The sequence below is a fragment of the Pseudorasbora parva genome, chromosome 19 (assembly GCF_024679245.1).
Source record: "Pseudorasbora parva isolate DD20220531a chromosome 19, ASM2467924v1, whole genome shotgun sequence".
NCBI lineage: Eukaryota > Metazoa > Chordata > Actinopteri > Cypriniformes > Gobionidae > Pseudorasbora > Pseudorasbora parva.
In genome coordinates this window covers 4,276,628-4,296,768 of record NC_090190.1, presented here as the reverse complement: position 1 = coordinate 4,296,768, position 20,141 = coordinate 4,276,628, and the positions used below count along the sequence as shown (strand labels likewise).

Genomic DNA, 20,141 nt, shown 5'->3' with positions numbered 1-20,141 from the left:
TGCAGATATGTCCAATATTTCAAAAGATATAGCAGTTTATGACAAAATTAAAAATGGCGGTCACGTGGTTCATCCAATCCTGACATATCCGGTATCGCCAGATTCGGCATGACACGGGGAATCCAAAGACACCAGGATTATGATTTTCTGACAAAGCGTTCAGAAGTTATGGGCAAAAATAGCCTTTTTTCATATCTCATGACCCCTAGGTGGCGCTGTTCCCAACTTTGGCATGGACCCTCAGATCATGGGTCTGATGAAGCATACCAATTTTCATTTCGATTGATCAAAGTTTGGCCGAGATACAGCCTCTGAACCAAATTTGGGTCGACCTTGTTAAGTTCATAACATCATAACTTTTGAACAAAGATGAATAAAAAAAATCTGTTTTGTCATTTCTATTTGGATCAGTCCAAAGATCATATCATTCAAATTTGAACAAAATTGGACAAACTTTGAAGGAGGAGTAGAGGAAAAACTAAATACTGTACTTTTCAAAATGGCCGTTACTGTAATGGGCGGAGCCTTAATGTAAGACATAGACTGAGATCAACATAATGAGAGGATTCTATTGTACTAAGTTTCATTTTCCTACTACAAAGGGTTCAAAAGTTATAAGAGTTTCAATGTTGTATTTTTGAACTGGTGGTGGCGCTATGGAGTTGGTTGTAGATACTCCAAATTTGGTCCAATTATTTTTAATGAGCATCTTTACAAGTGTGCTAATTTTCATCATTTTCCTACTTATGGTTCATAGGGCTGCCATAGGAACCCAGTGGGGAGGAAGAATAATAATAATAATAAATATAGCTGCAAGCAGCGATTACGGGGCCAAGCCTAAGATGCGGCAGTAGCGCAATGCAGAGCCAGAAGGAAAAAAATGGCAGAAATAGACTGTACTTGAGTAATAGATAGGTTCAGAAGTATAGTTAGGATGAACTAAAAATGAACAGAAGTTCAGATGAACAAAATTAACAAAAACGCACTTATTTCTAATCCAAGAGGAAGAAAGATAAGTACAACACTTACTCTGATAATAAAGGAATCGAAATAACACATTGCACAACATTTTATAAAATTGCCCTCCACGGGATTCGAACCCTATATCTCTGGGTCCGGAGTCTGTCGCTTATCCTGTTGCGCCACTGGGGAGGCACTCTTTTACAAACCTGCAGAGGTCTGCTAACCAATTAGCATGCTAAGCTAACTAGCATAAAGGCAAAAACACAGGCAAGGTCAACTTCAGAGACTGATTTCTCAGAAACGGTAGCGAATATCAAAAATCTGTTCAGTCATTTCTGTGCGGCTCGGTCTGAAGATCATCTGAGCCAATTTTGGACAGAATTGGACAGATTTTGAAGGAGGAGTAGCAAAAAAACTGTTTTTCATTAGTTTCAATATGGTGGACAGTCACATGTTTGGAAAATGACAAATGAGACATTGGCGGAATCTGCATAAACCAGGGAACAAAATGACATAAATTACATCAAATTTGGACAAAGGTTTCAAAAGTTATAAATGTTTTAGCAAAAAATCTTATATCTCTGGAACACTAGGTGGCGCTATTCTGAAACTTCTCAGGTACGTTTGGGACATGCTATCGGTCAAGCATACGAGATTTTGTGCAGATATGTCCAATATTTCAAAAGATATAGCAGTTTATGACAAAATTCAAAATGGCGGTCACGTGGTTCATCCAATCCTGACATATCCGGTATCGCCAGATTCGGCATGACACGGGGAATCCAAAGACACCAGGATTATGATTTTCTGACAAAGCGTTCAGAAGTTATGGGCAAAAATAGCCTTTTTTCATATCTCATGACCCCTAGGTGGCGCTGTTCCCAACATTGGCATGGACCCTCAGATCATGGGTCTGATGAAGCATACCAATTTTCATTTTGATTGATCAAAGTTTGGCCGAGATACAGCCTCTGAACCAAATTTGGGTCGACCTTGTTAAGTTCATAACATCATAACTTTTGAACAAAGATGAATAAAAAAAAATCTGTTTTGTCATTTCTATTTGGCTCAGTCCAAAGATCATTTCATTCAAATTTGAACAAAATTGGACAAACTTTGAAGGAGGAGTAGAGGAAAAACTAAATACTGTACTTTTCAAAATGGCCGTTACTGTAATGGGCGGAGCCTTAATGTAAGACATAGACTGAGATCAAAATAATGAGAGGAATCTATTGTACTAATTTTCATTTTCCTACTACAAAGGGTTCAAAAGTTATAGCAGTTTCAATGTTGTATTTTTGAACTGGTGGTGGCGCTATGGAGTTGGATGTAGAGACTCCAAATTTGGTCCAATTATTTTTAATGAGCATCTTTACAAGTGTGCTAATTTTCATCATTTTCCTACTTATGGTTCATAGGGCTGCCATAGGAACCCAGTGGGGAGGAAGAATAATAATAATAATAATAATAATAAGAAAACTAACAATTACAATAGGGGCTACAGCCCTTCGGGCTTGGCCCCTAATAATAATAATAAGAAAACGAACAATTACAATAGGGGCTACAGCCCTTCGGGGCTTGGCCCCTAATAAATATAGCTGCAAGCAGCGATTGCGGGGCCAAGCCTAAGATGCGGCAGTAGCGCAATGCAGAGCCAGAAGGAAAAAAAATGGCAGAAATAGAATGTACTTGAGTAATAGATAGGTTCAGAAGTATAGTTAGGATGAACTAAAAATTAACAGAAGTTCAGATGAACAAAATTATTAAAAACGCACTTATTTCTAATCCAAGAGGAAGAAAGATAAGTACAACACTTACTCTGATAATAAAGGAATCGAAATAACACATTGCACAACATTTTATAAAATTGCCCTCCACGGGATTCGAACCCTATATCTCTGGGTCCGGAGTCTGTCGCTTATCCTGTTGCGCCACTGGGGAGGCAGTCTTTTACAAACCTGCAGAGGTCTGCTAACCAATTAGCATGCTAAGCTAACTAGCATAAAGACAAAAACACAGACAAGGTCAACTTCAGAGACTGATTTCTCAGAAACGGTAGCGAATATCAAAAATCCGTTCAGTCATTTCTGTGCGGCTCGGTCTGAAGATCATCTGAGCCAATTTTGGACAGAATTGGACAGATTTTGAAGGAGGAGTAGCGAAAAAACTGTTTTCCATTAGTTTTAATATGGTGGACAGTCACATGTTTGGAAAATGACAAATGAGACATTGGCGGAATCTGCATAAACCAGGGAACAAAATGACATAAATTGCATCAAATTTGGACAAAGGTTTCAAAAGTTATAAATGTTTTAGCAAAAAATCTTATATCTCTGGAACACTAGGTGGCGCTATTCTGAAACTTCTCAGGTACGTTTGGGACATGCTATCAGTCAAGCATACGAGATTTTGTGCAGATATGTCCAATATTTCAAAAGATATAGCAGTTTATGACAAAATTCAAAATGGCGGTCACGTGGTTCATCCAATCCTGACATATCCGGTATCGCCAGATTCGGCATGACACGGGGAATCCAAAGACACCAGGATTATGATTTTCTGACAAAGCGTTCAGAAGTTATGGGCAAAAATAGCCTTTTTTCATATCTCATGACCCCTAGGTGGCGCTGTTCCCAACTTTGGCATGGACCCTCAGATCATGGGTCTGATGAAGCATACCAATTTTCATTTCGATTGATCAAAGTTTGGCCGAGATACAGCCTCTGAACCAAATTTGGGTCGACCTTGTTAAGTTCATAACATCATAACTTTTGAACAAAGATGAATAAAAAAAATCTGTTTTGTCATTTCTATTTGGATCAGTCCAAAGATCATATCATTCAAATTTGAACAAAATTGGACAAACTTTGAAGGAGGAGTAGAGGAAAAACTAAATACTGTACTTTTCAAAATGGCCGTTACTGTAATGGGCGGAGCCTTAATGTAAGACATAGACTGAGATCAATATAATGAGAGGATTCTATTGTACTAAGTTTCATTTTCCTACTACAAAGGGTTCAAAAGTTATAAGAGTTTCAATGTTGTATTTTTGAACTGGTGGTGGCGCTATGGAGTTGGTTGTAGATACTCCAAATTTGGTCCAATTATTTTTAATGAGCATCTTTACAAGTGTGCTAATTTTCATCATTTTCCTACTTATGGTTCATAGGGCTGCCATAGGAACCCAGTGGGGAGGAAGAATAATAATAATAATAAATATAGCTGCAAGCAGCGATTACGGGGCCAAGCCTAAGATGCGGCAGTAGCGCAATGCAGAGCCAGAAGGAAAAAAATGGCAGAAATAGACTGTACTTGAGTAATAGATAGGTTCAGAAGTATAGTTAGGATGAACTAAAAATGAACAGAAGTTCAGATGAACAAAATTAACAAAAACGCACTTATTTCTAATCCAAGAGGAAGAAAGATAAGTACAACACTTACTCTGATAATAAAGGAATCGAAATAACACATTGCACAACATTTTATAAAATTGCCCTCCACGGGATTCGAACCCTATATCTCTGGGTCCGGAGTCTGTCGCTTATCCTGTTGCGCCACTGGGGAGGCAGTCTTTTACAAACCTGCAGAGGTCTGCTAACCAATTAGCATGCTAAGCTAACTAGCATAAAGGCAAAAACACAGGCAAGGTCAACTTCAGAGACTGATTTCTCAGAAACGGTAGCGAATATCAAAAATCCGTTCAGTCATTTCTGTGCGGCTCGGTCTGAAGATCATCTGAGCCAATTTTGGACAGAATTGGACAGATTTTGAAGGAGGAGTAGCGAAAAAACTGTTTTCCATTAGTTTTAATATGGTGGACAGTCACATGTTTGGAAAATGACAAATGAGACATTGGCGGAATCTGCATAAACCAGGGAACAAAATGACATAAATTGCATCAAATTTGGACAAAGGTTTCAAAAGTTATAAATGTTTTAGCAAAAAATCTTATATCTCTGGAACACTAGGTGGCGCTATTCTGAAACTTCTCAGGTACGTTTGGGACATGCTATCGGTCAAGCATACGAGATTTTGTGCAGATATGTCCAATATTTCAAAAGATATAGCAGTTTATGACAAAATTCAAAATGGCGGTCACGTGGTTCATCCAATCCTGACATATCCGGTATCGCCAGATTCGGCATGACACGGGGAATCCAAAGACACCAGGATTATGATTTTCTGACAAAGCGTTCAGAAGTTATGGGCAAAAATAGCCTTTTTTCATATCTCATGACCCCTAGGTGGCGCTGTTCCCAACTTTGGCATGGACCCTCAGATCATGGGTCTGATGAAGCATACCAATTTTCATTTCGATTGATCAAAGTTTGGCCGAGATACAGCCTCTGAACCAAATTTGGGTCGACCTTGTTAAGTTCATAACATCATAACTTTTGAACAAAGATGAATAAAAAAAAATCTGTTTTGTCATTTCTATTTGGCTCAGTCCAAAGATCATTTCATTCAAATTTGAACAAAATTGGACAAACTTTGAAGGAGGAGTAGAGGAAAAACTAAACACTGTACTTTTCAAAATGGCCGTTACTGTAATGGGCGGAGCCTTAATGTAAGACATAGACTGAGATCAAAATAATGAGAGGAATCTATTGTACTAATTTTCATTTTCCTACTACAAAGGGTTCAAAAGTTATAGCAGTTTCAATGTTGTATTTTTGAACTGGTGGTGGCGCTATGGAGTTGGATGTAGAGACTCCAAATTTGGTCCAATTATTTTTAATGAGCATCTTTACAAGTGTGCTAATTTTCATCATTTTCCTACTTATGGTTCATAGGGCTGCCATAGGAACCCAGTGGGGAGGAAGAATAATAATAATAATAATAATAATAAGAAAACTAACAATTACAATAGGGGCTACAGCCCTTCGGGCTTGGCCCCTAATAATAATAAGAAAACTAACAATTACAATAGGGGCTACAGCCCTTCGGGCTTGGCCCCTAATAATAATAAGAAAACTAACAATTACAATAGGGGCTACAGCCCTTCGGGCTTGGCCCCTAATAAAGTATACTAACAATTCCAAGAGGGGCTACAGCCCCTTCGGGGGCTTGGCCCCTAATAATAATAAAGTAAACCAACAATTTCAAGAGGGGCTACAGCCCCTTTGGGGCTTGGCCCCTAACAAGCCCTTGACAAAATGTATAACTAAAAGGTAGAAATTTGTAAACCAACATAACAAAAAAAGAATATCGGCAAATACTTTTTATATATATTTTGTATATTTCTCACTTATTGTATTTGCACTCTCAATTGCCTACTGTTGTTCTGTCTGCTCTTTTTGTCAATTGCCTTTATTGTTGTTTGTTTATTGTAAAGTGTCCTTGGGCTCTGGAAAGGTGCTATATAAATACATTTTATTATTATTATTATATAGAATATTGTTGTTACGATACCAAAATTATGACTTCGATACGATACCAGACTAAAATACCTGAATACCGATACTGAATCAATACCATAGCAAAAAGCAGTAAAAGTAATTGAATAATATAACAACTCATTATTCATTGTTTTATTATATATATATCTATATATCTATAGATATATATATATATATAATTTTTTTTTATTTTTTTTTTTTTATAAACCCTAAAAACTCACATGGCCAGCATGTTCCTGCCCTGCTTTTTGACCACCAGGTTGGGATGACCAAAATCATATTTAATGATACAAGTAATTTAATATCTTTTAAATGTAATTTTATAATTATATAGATATTAGTATATAATTTATATATATCTATCATATAGATATAGATTTTATTTTATGTATTTTATGTTTAAATAAGCCAAAATGACAAAAACAGTGATTTTTCAGCTACAGTAGCTCTAATTAACAGTAGCATTCAATAAAGAAATGAATCAAATATCTGCATAGTCACTAAATTAACTATACACTGATTCTTAATAAATATATTAAAGTCAAGCATGGGTTAATTTTATATTTTCTTTAATTTTTTGATTAACATTAAAATCACACAGAATATGAGGTTCGGCCCTTTAAGAGCTGCACGGACCAGATTCTGGTCTGCTTCTCAGATTTCTCACTCAGACCTGTATATGTTCACTAAAGGCACCCGACTGTGTTTACCTCAATACTCGCCAGGACGTGCATTCTTACATAATTTTGATCATTCAAACCCAATAATCCATGAAAGTGACGTTGCGCTCTGTCTGAGTGAAAGGCGTGTGGTTAGAGTCAGATTCAGGCAGCGCGAGCACATCACAGACGCGGCACACTTTATTTTCTAATGCAAGCGTTTCTTTTGTTTTTTGTGAACGGTGGAAGCAGAGCTCTCACACACGTCCCCCACTCCTGCTGTCACACATTAATGCAAATTAAGAAATACTGCCCTTATTAGAGGGCTGTCATTTTTAAAGTACCGGTACTAATACAATTTCATATCGTACCCGACTTACCCAGTTGACTAAAAATATTGACGTCGAAGCAGTCGATTGTATCTACCAACCGCGACAGGCCTAGTTATACTATATTATATCTTTTCTCCAACAGACTCACTGTGACTGACTCAGATGGAGCTCAGAATTCAACCCAAGCCATGCTGTTAGTCAACAAGGCCACGGACTACAAGCCTACAGCTAATGCTGGACCTAACCAAGTGATCACATTGCCACACAACTATATCACACTCTACGGCAACCAAAGTACTGACGACCATGATAATCTGTCCTATGAATGGTCACTCAGCCCTGAGAGCAAAGGCAAGGTGGTGGAGATGCAGGTACATGAGAAACACCTTTTTGTATTTTAGGTGCATTGATGACGGGATCTCGATTCAAGCACCCACACGATCTTTTTCCTAAATGAGAAAAATTCAGCTTTGTCTACTAAACCTTTGACTTGTATGATCACAGCGAATATTTAGATCTGTGTTCTGACGCAGATAAGGCAGTTATTATGTATAGATATGATTCACACACTATCATTATTTCTGTCTTACAAGCATTTAGATTATCACCGAAGTACTGGGATAAAAGTAGTTTATAGCTCAAAAAAACACTGATGTCCCTGGTAGCAAATAAATTACCTTTTAAAAAAATCACTTGATGAATTCGGCACGGAGTGCGCCACTAGCAAACTTGCAGCTCCAATAGTAATGAAAACATTTGTCTTGAACTACCCACATTCGACAAGCGGTTTGGGAAATCTTCTGGGGAGGAATGGTAATTAATTCAGCACAACCCTCACAGCACATTATGGATATTCTCTTGCCTTTGTGTGAATTGCTGATGCATTATGGGATTGAATGAGTGCACTCGATAACGTCCACTATGGTTTGACACCACTACAAATGGATGTCCCCTCAAATACACTGCAAAAAATGCTCTTCTTATTTAGTATTTTTTTTTCTTGTTTCCAGCCCAAATATCTATTAATTCTTAAATCAAGATGCATTTACTAGATAAGTAAAATGACAAGAGATTTTTTTGTTTGTTTTCTAAGTGATTTTTTGCTTAAAACAAGCTAAATGATCTGCCAATGGGGTGAGACAGAAACTGTAATAACATCTGATTCTTTGGGACAGAAACAAGATTATGTTTCTCACCACATTGGCAGATAATTTTGCTTGTTTTAAGCAAAAACTCACTTAAAACAAGAAAAAAATCTTATGTAATTTTACTTATCTAGTAAATGCATCTTGATTTAAGATTTTTTTAGATATTTGGACTAAAACGAGACAAAATTACTAGGTAAGAAGAGCATTTTTTGCAGTATACCCTTTTTAAGGTGCGCTTTCGGACACAGCACAAGTCTTACTGACTGAGTCATTGAATCATTAATTCAAAATCGAATTAAAGGTCCACTGAAATCAAAATTGAAGTTTTTTAGCTTTTAGTATGACTGTGTTAGCCTTAAAGTTATGAATAAGCTGGTATGCTCCAAAACTATGACAACATTTGTATTTAGGAGATATGAACATTCAAAACTTACAGTCTCTCATTTCCGTTAAAACGAATCTCAGATTTTGGTGACATCATCGCAGACTTCACTTTCTCGTCAAATCTTCTGTCCAATCAAAATGCTGTCGAGAATCTAATGCCCGCCCCCTACACTGCTGAAGCTGCGGCTGAAATCGGTCAGTTGTTAACACACATTTACTAATTTCTACATGGTGAACAACACATAGCACACTATATATGTGATCGGAAACCATTCAGTGTAAATAGCTTTCATTTGAGGCGAATTAAGTCTGTTTTCAGGTTAGTTTCACACACCGCAGCAGCACACACCCCAACGGTTCAGGTCTAAATTTAGTCTACAGACATGAGAGCGCAGCGCGGATCAGATGCGTGAGTCGGTGCAGACAACAAACATATCGACCCATTTGAATTCTGCACAGAATGCTGCATTTCAAAGCGATATGGAGGAGATTATGATGGTAAACGGTGTTAGAGGAAACTGGCTTTACCAAACAGAAAGGTCCGCTCTTGCGCTCTAGTTAAACTGTTTATTAACGAAACGCTATTGGCTGTTTCAAAAAAGGGGAGGAGCTGCTAACAGCTGTAGCCGTTTCAGGGGAAATTACATCAACACATTGAATAATACGGCACGTTCCAAAGCACTTCAGTGGACCTTTAATGTTTCAATTATGTTTCAAATAGACTGCAGCAGTTTACATTTTGTAAAAACCTCTAGTGCATTACATTATATTATATTGTTTTCGTTGTCTATTCAAAAAAGTGGGGAATCATGATCTCTATTTTAAACAAAAAAATGTGGATTCTCAATTAATCCAGAATCATGCAGCTCTATTTTGAATTAATTTTATGATTATTTTTTGTCAGTGATTATGTCAGTGATTGTGTTAGTGAGCATGCTTGTTTGTTTCTCCATAGGGTGTGAGGACGCCCATTCTGCAGCTTTCTGCCCTGCAGGAGGGTGATTACACCTTTCAGCTGACCGTCACTGACTCGTCTGGCCAGCAAGACACGGCTCAGGTCACTGTCATTGTCCAGCCAGGTATCTTTTTAAATACAGAGCACAATGATTCATATTTAAAGGTGCACTATGTAGTATTTTTGCAGTAAAATATCCAAACACCACTAGGCCAGTGTTATATATTTTGTCCAGTTGAGTGCTTACAATATTCCAAATGTTTCCAAGTATTTGTAAATTGTGAGAAAATTGCTATTTTAAACAATGAACCGGTACGTGTGGGAGTCGTCTATCAATGGAGTCATATCTGCGTTACCCTCGGTTTCTGGTTTTCATTCTGCAGAAGCGTTTTACTCTTAGCAGTGTGAACAAGTTTTACAGCAGCCGCTGAGCGAACACAGAGTAACGTCATAACATAATTTTAAACACACTTAAATGTGTCTGATATGATAAACAGAGCTGCTTTACCTCATACTCATGACCGGAAAATTGCGCCGGCGACTGTGTCCCTTCATAATAAAAGTCCCGCTGCTCGTGAGCCGTGTGTTTGTGTAACAATCGCTCCAGTGGCCTTGCTCAGCTCCTCAACACTCGCTCCTGCTCTGCTTCACACTACAGTAACGTTAATAATCACATCCATGAACATGAGTCCTATCCCGATTCTTTCCCACTGGCTGTGAGGTGATGACCACATGTCCCAAGAATCTGCGCGCAAACTTGGCGTCATCAAACTACGCCTTTGTTTTGAATAGGCGCCCTCTAGCGGACAGAAAATGTACATAGTGCAGCTTTAACTTAAATGAGCATTAGAAGTTTCTGTTTGTGCTTGAGCTCCCTCTATGTGAAATCCCCCCCAGAGAATAACAAGCCCCCAGTAGCGGATGCTGGTCCAGACAAGGAGCTGACTCTGCCTGTCGATCGCACCACGCTGGACGGAAGCAAAAGCAGAGACGACCAAAAAATTGCCAAGTACCACTGGACAAAGACCAGGTTACACACGCGCACTCTCACTGCATGTTAGATGTTCTTGTACAAAATCTATTTTTGTGGACTGTACCATTATAAATTTGGTGTCAGTAAGAGATTTTTGGAGACTTTTATTTAGCAAGAGTACAATAAATTGATCAAAAGTGACAGTAAAAGACTTATAATGTGACGGAAGATTTCTGTTTCAGATAAATGCTGTTTTGTTCATTCGTCAAAATATCACACTACCCACAAAAATATTAAGCAGCACAATTGCTTTCATTAGAAATGTTTCTTGAGCAGTAAATCATCATATTACTGCAAAAATGCTCTTCTTATTTAATTTTCTCTTGTTTCTAGTCTAACTATCTAACATTTCTTAAATCAAGATGCATTTACTATATAATATATAAGTAAAATGACTTAAGATATTTTTTCTTGTTTTGTTGAAAATAAAATCAAAATGAGGTTAGTTTTGCTTGTTTTAAGCAAAAATGATCTGCCAATGGGGTGAGAAAAATGTTGTTTCTGATTGAAATCTTGTTTCTCTCCCAAACAGAAATAAGATTATTTTTTCACTCATTGGCAGATAATTGTGCTTGTTTTAAGCAAAAACTCACTTCATTTTTATATTTTTCCCCAGAAAACAAGAAAAAATGTCTTCTGTCATTTTAGTTTATCTAGTAAATGCATCTTGATTTTAGAATATTAAGATATTTGGACTGGAAACAAGAAAACAATACTAAATAAGAAGAGCATTTTTTGCAGTGTAGAATCATTTCTGAAGGATCGTGTGAAACTGAAAAATCAGCTTTATATCACTGGAATAAATTACATTTTAAAATGTATTACATTAGAAAACGGCTGATTTAAATTGTAATAATATTTCACATTTGTACAGTTTTTGCTGTTTTTTTTATCTAATAAATGCAGACTTGTTTAGCATTACACCTTTTAAAAAACATTAAAAACAGCCAAAAGGTTTGTGTGTGTGTGTGTGTGTGTGTGTGTGAGAGAGAGAGAGAGAGAGAGAGAGAGAGAGAGAGAGAGAGAGAGAGAGAGAGAGAGAGAGAGAGAGAGAGAGAGAGAGAGAGAGAGAGAGAGAGAGAGAGAGAGAGAGAGAGAGAGAGAGAGAGAGAGAGAGAGAGAGAGAGAGAGAGAGAGAGAGAGCCTGTTTATGTGGTTTATGAGGACACAAAATTGGACACAAAACTACATGGGTATTACACTGGTATTACACTATAAATGTGGTTTATGAGGACATTTCAAATAGCTTTAAAAACATACAAAAAATAAAAAAAATTATGTTTTTTTTTTTGAGAAAGTAAAAATGCTGAATGTTTCCTGTGATGAGAAGGTTTAGGGGCAGGGGCAGTGTAAGGGCATAGAAAATATGTTTTTTATGGTATAAAAACCCTTTCGCCTAGGGAGAGTCCTTGTAAACCACATAGACCAACATGTGTGTGTGTGTCTAAATAATTGTATTAATTAATCTGCATATTTTGGATACATTTTTAATTGATTGAAAGCCCTACTTTTTCTATCAAATGTCTTATTTTTGAAATATTCATGGTAGAAATGTAGTTAATTTATCTGTAGACTCATGATGTATATTTCTGATGGTGTCACAGTGGCCCAGAAGGGGTGAAAATTGATAATGCGGACACTGCGGTTGCTGTGGTGACGGGTCTCCAGGAGGGCGAGTATATTTTCATGCTGACAGTGACGGATGACAGGAAGCTGGAGAATTCAGACACAGTCTCTGTCATCGTCCGAGAAGGTGTGTGGTTTATGTTGGTGTTGGAAGACTTTGCTAGGTTAGTTCTGTTGTGGTCCGTTCCGTCATATTAGAAATAATTTTGCTTTTGGCTTGTACAAATCAGAGGATGATCAGCCACCTGTTGCCAAAGTGCTGTCCAGTCCTCCGATTACTCTTCCCAGCCGTACAGCAGTTCTGGATGGGTCTCGATCTTCAGATGATAAGGGAAGCATCAGCTACCTCTGGACTCGTGAAGACAGCAGCCCGGCTGCAGGGGTCAGTACTGTTCAGAAAAGCAAAGTACATGCTGTCTTTCAAATTACATTCATGGTTAAATATTCAAGCTGTCACACTTTTCAATACTGTGAGTTAGGGTGCGTTCACACTTGTCATGTTTGGTTCGATTAAAACGAATCCTGGTGCGATTGCTCGGTTAGTGCGGTTCATTTGAACATATGTGAACGCTGCCATCCGAACCCTGGTGGGCACCAAACAAGCGAACCGAGAGCGCTAAAAAGACGGGTCTCGGTCCGCTTCCAAACGAACTCTGGTGCGGTTCGATTGATATATGAACGGGACACAGACCAAAGACATGTAAACGGACCAAAAACCGGACGTAATGTCACAAGATGCGACACAGAATGCAGCTGATTTGATGACGCGGAAAGAACGGTGTATCCAAAATGAGTAACTTTAACGTTAGAGGGCAAACGTGGAGCAACGAGGAAGTGCCTAATCAATATTTGGTCTGACGAGCATGTTTCGAAAATGCTAGAAAAAACACACAAAAACCATACCTGGCTCTTCTCATCAAAGTTCCTGTGCTGCCCATTATTAGCAGGTGCAGACGACAGAACGGCCGTCTCTGTTCTGCACAACGGAGGAAATCCTGCTGCTGTTTTGAACATTTTATGAGCTCTTCATGAGTTCTCAGCGGGTATAAATAATGCCACATGTACACGCATAAAATGATCGCATTTAATCCAGCAAACAGCGTTGTTTTGAATGTTGTAAACATTTCATGAGCTCTTCATGAGTTCTCTGGTAAAAAATAATGCCATATGTACACGCATAAAATGCCCGCGCGTGTAATCCGCACACAGCATTGTTTTGAATGTTCGGTAAGCGAGCGCCTACGTCATATAAGCCGACCAATCAGCTTGTGAGCGTCTTCCTGTGCCTTTGGTTCGGTAACTTGAGGTTCGCTGTTAAAAATGCCCGTGTGAACGCTAAGCGGACCAGGACTATTATGTTTGTTTTTGTTTTTTGGTCCGGACCAAACGAACCAAACTACTAAATACATTTAGGTCCAAAAATAACAAAACTTTATTCAGCATTGTCTTCTCTTCCGTGTTTGTTTTCAATCACTCTCCCTTAGACTTTAAACGAAGCTTGCGCGCACCAGATAACACATCAGCAGCACCAATAGCGAACGCGGATTAAAAACAAACACAGAAGACCATGCTAAATAAAGTCATAGTTTTTATTATTTTTGGAACAAAATGTATTTTCGATGCTTCAAAAGACTCTAATTAACCCACTGATGTCTCATATGGACTACTTTAATGATGTTTTTATTCCCTTTCTGGACATGGACAGTATAGTGTGCATACACTTGCATACGCTCTCAGACTAAATATAAAATATCTTAAACTGTGTTCTGAAGATGAACGGAGGTCTTACGGGTGTGGAACGACATTAGGGGGAGTCATTAAGGACATAAATACATTTTTGGGGTGAACTAACCCTTTAAGAGTGTGTTCCTCAAAAGGTTTGGAATCTCCACCTGAGCCATCAATCAGGACCATAAAATGACACGTTGAACACCCTTCTGACACCCTGTTTTTCGGTTCCAGGATGTCCTGAATAACTCTGACCACCAGGCAGTGCTTTTTCTTGGTAATCTGGTGGAAGGGAAGTACACTTTCGCCCTGACTGTAACTGACAGTAAGGGAAAGACCAGTACTGACACAGGCACTGTAGAGGTTCGGCCAGGTCAGTATGCTTGTAAAAGATAATCAAATAAAGTATAATTTTTAATTACATTTCATTGCAATTTCTTTGTGTAATGTTGGTGTTTGAGTATTCAAAGTCTTGATTTTGTTTTTGGGCTCTACTAGAATAGGTTTTGATGCCTGAATGTTAAAAAAAACACACTATTTTCCTCATATTTGACATTGTTGCAGCTCCTCTCTTCCCAGTTATGGCGCCATCATTAAAGATTTGTTCATTTTGAACACATCTTTAACTCTTTCCCAGCGTTTTTTTTTGTTGAAAAAAAGTTGTCAGCCACCGCTAGGGTTTTTGACCATTTTCACCAAAATCTAATAGCCCGTAGAATATTTTGTTTTAGGAATATCTGAGCATGCAATATATCAAAAGAAAGAGCTGACCTTCTGCTTTTAAATAAACAAAAAATGTGCATTCCTTTTTATCAACACTTGAATATAGGTAAGTTTCATAAAAAAGCAACATTTTGAACAAAAAGCTGAGAAAATCACATTTTTGTCAAAAACTGCATCAAGATCAGATTCAGAGCGATGATCAAACACAGATGGAGGAGATCGAGTCCATCAACACCTCTAATGCTTCACAGTCTTGTTGCTCGTCTTGGGTCCACATTTCATTCAGTAACATTAGATAGTTTTTATTTAAATGACGTTATTTTTCATATGCATCTGGTTACATACGATCACTTGTTTTACTGCGTCTTACTCGCGTGTTTTGATCAGCGGCAACCCTCCCACAGTTTCTCTTAAAGCCAATACGGAAGTGACTTAAAGGAATAGTTCACCCAAAAATGAAAATGTGATGTTTATCTGCTGACCCCCAGTGCATCCAACATGTAGGTGTGTTTGTTTCTTCAGTCGAACTCAAATTAAGATGTTTAACTCCATCCATTGCTGTGTGCCAGTCATATAATAATGTGAATGGGTAACAATTCTATGAGAGCAAAAAAAACATGCTTAGACAACATGCACAAAGAGCCCTGTGGCTCACGACGACACATTGATATCTTAAGACACAAAACGATCAGTTTGTGTGAGAAATTGAGCCGTATTGATATCATTTATTTTACCTAAAATACAACGCTATATCCAACAGCCTGGACCACGCTTCACTTCCAGTAAGGTCAATAATACACTCTCTGGATATAGGAATGAACCCTAATAAAGAGTTGTTAATCCTTTTCACTTTATCCGTATGATGGGGAAAAAACACTTTGATAAAGCAACAAAAAAACCAAATGTCTGAAAACCGAAGATTCGAAAGGGGAACTAATAATTTCTGTATCCGATTATGGTGCTGTGATGAAAGAACGAACGACTCTACCTGCATAACACACTGCATAACCTAAAGATCCAGCTAAGCAATTAATTAAAATTTTCCATTTCTCATAATTTGGCCTTGCATTGCAGTTCGCGCAAGTAGATGTGTTGGGGAATGTGGCTATTTACATATAACATTTCATTATATTCTGCTAAAATGGAAATTAAATTACTTGAAAATAAGATTTGTTCATTTTGATGAGGAGATTCAAAGATCATTGTCAGTAAAATTTATGCAATTACACATCATTATTCCCAGTCTTTCAGTAACGCTCTGTTTAGTTCCTGTCTCTATGAAGCCCCTCCTTCTGAATAGCACACTGTGCTCTGATTGGTTGGCTGGATAAGTGTGTTGTGATTGGTCAAACACTTTAAGTGTTTTTGGGGAATGTCCCATCCCTTACCATAACCGTGAGTTTCAACACGCTACTAACTAACTCAACCAGGCCCCTCCCCTCTATTCTGTGTATTAATTATTAAAATGAGGAATATTGTGACATGTTCGTTCCCAGAAGAAAACTCAAAACTACAATGGAGGCGTTTCAGGGAGGTCAGAAACGCTGACACTGATATAGAAAATACTCCTTTTGGAGGGACATTGTGTAACCTTGCAGAGCTTTTTTCATACTCAAACAGCAGCATAACACACTAATGAAAGCTAAAAATGTACAAAAGCATAATCATACAATTTTTTATAATAATATTGTAATTCTCTCGTTCTTCCTCAGATGTTTATGAGCGAGACTTGGTGGAGCTGATCCTAGAAGTTCCTGTGGATAAGGTGTCCCGCAGACAGAAGGATATGTTCATTAGGCAGGTTGGCGTCCTGCTTGGAGTCCTGGACAGTGACATCATTATGCGAGAGATTAGCGCCTTCAATGAGCACAGGTTAGTCCGGCTTAGTGCAAATGCAGGCTTTATAGGCAGGGCTAAACTTAACACCTCGTCTTCACTGATCTGATTAAATTACTTCACTGTACTGAAAAGAAACCACAGAAGAACTTCTGATTTTACTCAGTTTTCACATTAATAGAATAGAACGCTGCAGTGATAACGTATTTTTGTAAATTCACATCACCCTGGTTTCCAAATTCCCCATAGGCTTTTGGATTATTGCAGAAAATAAGATCTTTATTTTCTCTAAGAAAATACGTTTATGCTTCGTTTTATAATTTTCATAAACATCACAAAAATGCATAAAATTTTTTGGATCAATGAACCCGCAGACAGGATTTTCATTTCACATGTCGTCAAATCTAACTAAATCGCCTATATTGCCTGTGCAGGTACAGCGCAACATCGATGTACCAAAAAAACAATCAAAAATTAATTTACAGAATTAAATTAGGACAGAGTATACCTTTCTAATAAATAGAATATAAAAACAAATGAATCAAGTCAAAAAATGCAGAACAAATGCCTAAAGTGGAGGGCAAAATATATATAAAACACAAGCCACAAATTGTTAAATTAGATAACCCTGAGTGGTCAATAAATACAAATAAAGAAATTATTAAAATCCAGAATTGTCAACTTTGTCTTTTTTGCAGAGACAACAATAAATGCTAAACTGGAGTGGCAGTCTTTTTAGCTAAACATTTAATTAGATTCGGCTGAAATGTTTTGAAATTGTACCCTACATGTTCAGGGGAAAAAACGTTGAGTCTTTTCAAATTGTGTGCAAGGAAAACCGGTAGTTCTATGTGAAATCAGACATTAGCCCCTTTCACACAGCAATCCCGGGAAATATGCTGTTCACACAAAACAACAGCGTTCTGGCTCTTTATCAGTAAGAGACCGCTCACAAATCAACAGCAAATACTGGTCAATTCTGTGATGTCGGTCATCTTTAAACGCTGCACTGTTGTCTTCATCTGCAAAAATACTACATAGTGCACCTTTAACCACACAACTTTGCAATGCTGTTTGCGAATTTTAGCTGGAACTATGGTTTCAGGAAAATGCTGACTAGTTGAACTATGCTGATAACGGCAGAATTGGTGACCAGAGTTGAGTAACGATGCTTTTGGGAAATGCACCGCTGTTTGACTGATGACGTTTTGATGTTCTGGACAACCTCTGTATTTCCAATTAGCCACACACAAGTAGCACGCTTATATGTCGTAGAATAAAAAATGAAAAATCTTAAGCTTGTGTTCATCACAGACTTCAGAAAGAAAAAAAAACGCCAACATATTGGGAATTTTGGACCATTCTTATTATTATTAGTGAGGTCAGGCACTGATGTTGGACGAGAAGGCCTGGCTCGCAGTCTCCGCTCTAATTCGTCCCAAAGGTGTTTTGTCGGCTTGAGGTAAGGAGGTGCAGGCCAGTCAAGTTCCTCCACACCAAACCATGTCTTTATAGACCTTACTTTGTGCACTGGTGCGCAGTGATGTTGGAACTGGAAGGGGCCATCCCCAAACTGTTCCCACAAAGTTGGGAGCATGAAATTGTCCAAAATGTCTTAGTATGCTGAAGCATTAAGAGTTCCTTTCACTGGAACTAAGGGGCCAAGCCTTACCACACTTGAGTTCACTGAGCTCCTGAGAGCGACTCATTCTTTCACAAATGTTTGTAGAATAGTCTGCAGGCCTAGTGCTTGATTTTATACACCTGTGGCCATAAAAGCTATTTGAACACCTGAATTCAATGATTTGGACGAGTGGCCTAATACTTTTGGCAATATAGAGCATGTCCGCACATCTTCTAGTTGTGAAACAGCCAAGCTTTCACAAAATCATCTCCAAATTCATCTGCTGAAGTCTATTGCAAACATATATTCATGCATGCGTCTAACTACGTTTGTAGACGCTCAGTCAACTTGCTCTCAAATATTCACAGACCAGCTTTTACTGTTCCAATATGGCTTAGGTAGAGTGGCCCATAGAAACAGCCGCCAATGAGGCGTCTATGCATATACATATTATCTATGAATGGAACCGGAACTGCTACAATACTAACTTAAAACTAACCGGCAGTGCTTTACAGTATTTTTATTCATGCACAATCTCACATGATCCAGTCATATCAGACTTCTCTTAAAAGCTGTTTTATTTGACATATGTTGCATATGTATGATGTTTGCTTACTTTCTTTTACAGCACTCGCCTGGTGTTTCTGGTATCTGGAGGTCCTGGACGACCTCCATTGACTGGCCATAGTGTTGCTGTGGAACTCCGCAACAAATTTCGCAAGCAAAAAAATGAATTCCTCATCTTTAGGGCCCGGCGAGTGGACACAGTTAGTGAGTATTCATAAGTCTTTATTAAATGCTCCATTAACTTTATTGTATCATTGGTCTGGTATTAACCATCTGATGTTTCCCCAGTCTGCCAGCTGAACTGCTCCAGTCACGGGGAATGCGACTCCTTCACCAGACGTTGTGTGTGCCACCCGTTCTGGATGGAGAATTTATTCAGTACTTATTTTGGGGATGCTGAGAGCAACTGTGGTGAGGGGACACTAAGAATTGTTGAGGGAAGCTGTTTTGAAGAGGTCCTAAGCCTTTTGTTTTGTTTTGGGACTTTACTAGAATAGGTTTTCATGCTTAAAAACATTATTTTCCCCATATTCTTTCCTCCATATTATCTTCCCAGTCTGTCAGTAGCACTGTTTGTTTCCTGTCTCTGTGAAGCCCCTCCTTCTGTGAAAAGCACAATGTGCCCTGATTGGTTGGCCTGGATCAGTGTGTTGTGATTGGTCAAGCGCTTTGAGTGTGTTTGGGAAAGGCCACTTCCCTTACCACAACCGCCAGTTTCAACACACTAGTCAAGTCACCTTATCACCATTGCTTTAAAGCAGCTTTACAGTGAAAATAGGAAATTAATGGAAGAGAGATTATTTTGGCTGTACAGCAGCTCTAGAAAAGTATTGTCCAGCTAAAGTTAAGTTTTTGATTGATTGATTAATTTCCATTGTGAAAAATCATTAGTTATTTACTTTGGGGCCACTTAGAAAACATCATTTTCAAATAAAATAAAAAAACTTGGCTCTACTTTATATTAGGTGGCCTTAAAGGGTTAATTTACCCAAAAATGAAATGTATGCCATTGACTCCTCCCCCTAATGTCGTTCCACACCCGTAAGACCTCCGTTCATCTTCACACACAGTTTAAGATATTTTATATTTAGTCCAAGAGCGTATGCAAGTGTATGCACACTATACTGTCCATGTCCAGAAAGGGAATAAAAACATCATTAAAGT

The 20,141-nt window shown here is 38.2% G+C and overlaps 1 protein-coding gene across 1 annotated transcript in view; it reads left to right on the top strand.

The window, feature by feature from the left end:
* Positions 1-20,141, top strand: part of kiaa0319l (KIAA0319-like ortholog) — a 48,909-nt gene that overhangs the window by 21,839 nt on the left and 6,929 nt on the right. Inside the window, exons 11-19 of the mRNA XM_067425542.1 lie at positions 7,496-7,724; positions 9,841-9,964; positions 10,738-10,870; positions 12,478-12,626; positions 12,730-12,881; positions 14,462-14,600; positions 16,663-16,822; positions 19,039-19,181; positions 19,266-19,388. Of these exons, the coding sequence (XP_067281643.1) occupies positions 7,496-7,724; positions 9,841-9,964; positions 10,738-10,870; positions 12,478-12,626; positions 12,730-12,881; positions 14,462-14,600; positions 16,663-16,822; positions 19,039-19,181; positions 19,266-19,388 (1,352 nt within the window). The remainder of the gene's footprint in view (positions 1-7,495; positions 7,725-9,840; positions 9,965-10,737; positions 10,871-12,477; positions 12,627-12,729; positions 12,882-14,461; positions 14,601-16,662; positions 16,823-19,038; positions 19,182-19,265; positions 19,389-20,141) is intronic.